General features: G+C 34.8%; 1 protein-coding gene across 1 annotated transcript; it reads right to left on the reverse strand.

The window, feature by feature from the left end:
- Positions 1–315: 315 nt before the first annotated feature.
- LOC118183054 (uncharacterized protein F54H12.2-like) lies at positions 316–1,623 on the reverse strand. The gene is made up of 2 exons (XM_085812307.1): positions 1,071–1,623; positions 316–983 (listed from the first exon to the last, which is right to left on the reverse strand). The coding sequence occupies exons 1-2, from the start codon at positions 1,621–1,623 to the stop codon at positions 316–318; spliced, it is 1,221 nt and encodes a 406-aa protein (XP_085668433.1).
- Positions 1,624–4,369: the final 2,746 nt, after the last annotated feature.

Consider the following 4,369-nt stretch of genomic DNA (forward strand, 5'->3'; position numbering starts at 1 on the left):
CGTTACATTAGTTTGGAGAGTCATCGAATTAAAGTCCATCTGTGGAAATCGTTCTGCATACTTGGTTATCGGTCCAGGAAAATAGGATGGGTCATGTCCATAGGAATCGAAAAATTCTAAATGCTGTGGAGATGAAATGTAAAAGGCTAACCAGTGACTACCGGATTCAGATGCACGATCTACATTAGCTATAAAGCAACTTGGATATTTCTTGATCTCAACAGGAAGTCGATCACTTGCAAAAACTCCCAGAAATGCTTTTCGTGTCTTTGCATTCTGAGAGAGTGCTCTGTTTATTTCAAGGCTGTCCATTGCTTAATTAGCAAAATCGCATAGTACATGGCGAGATTTTGTTATTTCAATCACGTTTTGAAATTCTGCATAGACTAGCACCGAGAGAGTCACAGAGAGAGCTTTAGCAAATTTAATTTCTACTCGCAAATTGCCTTGTTGCTGTAAGTTAAAATGAGATCCATCACACATATCTGGAGTTAAATCGAAAGCATATAACACATGTCCTTTCACAAATTCTTCTCGAGATAAATAGATGCCTTTGTCGCGATTAAATCCTGAAAATAAACTGTGGTAAGCACGCACATAATGATTAGATTCGAAATCAAGATCCATTGGTTTACATGGAACGGGTTGTCCATCTACATAAATCGATATAAAGTTGACATGATGATGGGCAAACAGAAAAGGATTCATTGAATATTGTCCATTCATTGCAGCATTTTCTACACAAGTAATAATGACTCGCTTGGGCATCAATCCTAAAAATACATTATGTTGCATAAAAGACCAACTTCCCTTAGAAACTGAATATGTTTTGCATAATACTCGATCTATAGGGTATTTAGCAGAACTTTTTTCCAACGCTTTTACATGTCCTAGAGAGACTCCAGGGTTTACTTTTACTTTTCTGATAAACAAAGAAGCATGATCCAAGATCACTTTATAATCGGCATCTTTCTCAGTAGAAACTAGACAGAAAGCAGATTTACTACGCACCATTTTAATTTTCACATCAACTAAATTTAACATGAGTCGATTTTGTTGAAAAATGTCACAATGTAATTGTCCTATCAAATCCACACTTTGACTGTTTTTTATAAGTTCACCGCGAGCTTTTAGTCCAGCATCCGCATCTTGAGCTAAGACATCTATTTTATTAGGTGAAGTGTCTTGGAAAAATCCTTCGCAGGTGAGTAAACTTTTCTTTGCATCTTCCCCATAATTCAATAATGTTTCGATGAAGGCTCTATAGGGATAAGTATTTGTCGCAGATGAAATGTTTCTTTCATTTAAACTTACATCTACTTGCGAAAAGAGAGAATGTAAAAATAAATTTACAGGGGCAACCGGTTCTTTGTCTGTTAGATTGGATCCGTCTGCCTTAACTACTTTAACTTTCACGTGTATATAAGAAGCAGCTAGATCAATATAGTCTTCACCACTGCCAGAAATATTAAATTCGATAGGTCCTCCATCTCGTATATTTGCGAGAGGGTGATATTCCACAAACTGTCCTTTTTCTATAGCTGTTTGCGTAGGAGGAATGGTAAATAAATCTAATTCAGATTTGACGCAAACGGGAGAGTCTCGATGAATATACGAAGTCATACTTTTTTTTTAAGAGAAAATATTCTGTGCTTTCACCTTCTTTGATCGGTAAGAAATGGTACGCTTTTTCCTACGTTTCTGCTTTTTATTAACTCGTCCAGAACCAATCATGTTCTTCACTTTAGTAGCAGCTTTATCTGTTAATATATTTCCGGCTTCTTTCAGTCGACGCTTAGCAGCCTCTTTTACATCTTGTCCTTGTGATACATCATTTAACAAATTCAGTCCACTATGCCATACTTGTTTTCCAATTGCTTTGGCTCCTGATTTAATAAGAGGTACGGCAGCGCGAAAGAAGGATCTGAATAGACCCCCTAATCCGTATCCTCTCTGATAAAGATTACCTTGATAATAATTCAATCCATGTCCTGTTTGTTGTACATAATAATCTTCAAAAGATTTTTGACAACACTGATAAGGTACATACATTATGACAAGTATTTTTGACGGAAATGAAGTTTCACGTATGACCTTCCTCGTTCAAATGGCGTAAATGCTCCCATATGCGTTCTTATATCGATTTCCAAAGTGTCTATCATTTTCCGATTCACAGGTAAATAATGAGGTCTATCAAATAGTGCACTCACCACTTCTCCATCGCTACCAGTTACTCTTACAATTCGAAGAAGAGGAGCTAAAACATCTCCTACGATTTGAGGTTCTACAATATCCGTATATATCATTAATACACGATAATGTGCACAGGGGTCTTCACAAGACCCTTGTGCACATTATCGTGTATTAATGATACACGATAATGACTGCAAATGATATTAATTATAATTAATAATATTAATGATACACGATAATGACTGCAAAAGGACTTTCTACAACAGTTTCGGAACTATCATCTGTAGATGTAATTTCCATAGGTTCAAAACCTAACATTTGTGCTAACCCATCATGTAAAATCACTTTAGCGTTATTTTTCACTTTGATTTCACTCGTTTTGTTACTGGGTTATAATTAAATATTATTTTGTTTTGATGTTCTTTAATATAAATAGCTTTTAAAATATCAGGTACTGTTTCATAACATCCTGGAGGTAATCTACGACCTAACATTTCACCATCTTTCTCTAAAACAAATCCAATTAAGTTATTGTCTGCATTCACATTGTGCCATGTGTGCGGATATAGCAATTCAACCAAACCAACTTCCCACATACCTTTTAATTCAATGGGAACAGGTAAACGTGTTATAAAATGTGAAATTTTATTTTCCGGGAAATAATTCATAGAGCTATCGCTCGGAAGTGTTACGTAGAAACTCATTTTCATAAATGATTCGGATACAGTATTTTCTCACACTTTATATCGAGAGTAAATTAGAAGCTGGAATCCATTGATTGAATTTGTCGGGATAACCGCGATATTTTACAAAGTATTCTGTCTGATTTTTATGTATACGTTTCTTTAAAATTTTTTCAATGCGATATTCCTCTTTCAGTCTCACTTTCTGCAACTCTTGTGCATAAAACGTTCCTTTTACTGAGTCTACAAGTAAATCTTTAATTCTATACACAGCTGGATGTCTTTTAACACACTCTGTCACCACAAATAGTTCTTCCGTCCAATTGGTTTCATAGCCTTTTTTCGAAAGTAAGCTTTAGTTTGGAAACACGTACCACATCTCCTACAGCGAATATACATTTAGAAACGTTAGAAGGATGATTTTCATACAAGGTAAACCATACGTCACTCTCATTTTCTGAATTGACTTCTATGGGAGCTCGCATTATACTTGAATGAAAAGTAGCATTATAACTTTCTATTAATTTGTCCAAGATATCTACATATTTATATGTATTTCGAGTCGTAAAGTATTTCCACATTTTTGTTTTCAAAGTGCGATTAAACCTTTCCACCACGGATGCTTTAGTAGTATTGAATGTACTGAAAAGTTTAACTTGATTTCTTTTTAAAAATTTTATAAACACTTTATTTTTAAATTCGGTGCCCTGATCCGTTTGAAAGAATTTTGGTTTACGTTGACTCATTATTTTTTGAAACGCTTTCACAATATCTTCTCCCCGCTTTTGTTTCAGAGGAATAGCCCATGCATATTTGGATAATATGTCAATACAGGTTAATATATATCGATAACCATCATTATGATCACGTAAATGTGAAACATCCACTAAATCAGCTTGCCATTGTTGATCTATAGAATACACGATTACCCTATTCGTTGGAAATTTTCGGCGAATTGGCTTGTGAAGCGTGTACGCATCTATTCCCTCTAACCATGTTTGAATCTCTTTCCTGGAAACTTTACCTCCTGCAGCACGATGTAAAGCTTCAACACCACCAAAACTTGCAACATGAGCCGGATCCTGATACGATAAATTCATATTCATAACCTATTGAATTATTCTTCATATGGATAATGATAAGTTCCCACTGTCGTTAACATGTAGCGTAAAATCAATAGGAATTTTATGAAATTCTGTAAAAATATAGATGGATGATAAAATAACACATAAAACAGTGTATAAACACACCGCAACGGTGGCTTCTCCTGGAGCAGGCATAATTGCAATTGATGAGCTGATTCAAATTCCATTTTCTTATATAGGCTTTTTTACCTAAATCTGAATGTATCCCGTCAGCTTAGTGGTTAAAATCTTCAAACTACTCAGCTGGTGAGATATTTTGTTTCAGGGTTCAATCCTATATTTTGAATCATAGAACATTTAAAAAAAAGAAACTTCTAAAATAGATTATTTTCTTTTTTCGTCCCTAGA

The sequence above is a fragment of the Stegodyphus dumicola genome, chromosome 3, assembly GCF_044657685.1.
Source record: "Stegodyphus dumicola isolate Sdum_Otavi_A_Nest chromosome 3, ASM4465768v1".
In the NCBI taxonomy this organism is placed as follows: domain Eukaryota; kingdom Metazoa; phylum Arthropoda; class Arachnida; order Araneae; family Eresidae; genus Stegodyphus; species Stegodyphus dumicola.

What these genes read in the sequence shown, in the direction of transcription:
- LOC118183054 (XM_085812307.1), bottom strand. Translation starts at nt 1,623, where the DNA reads ATGACTTCGTATATTCATCGAGACTCTCCCGTTTGCGTCAAATCTGAA. An exon ending in TTTGATAGGACAATTACATT is followed by an intron (nt 984 to 1,070) that starts GTGACATTTTTC and finishes CTTTCTGTCTAG; the next exon opens with TTTCTACTGAGAAAGATGCC.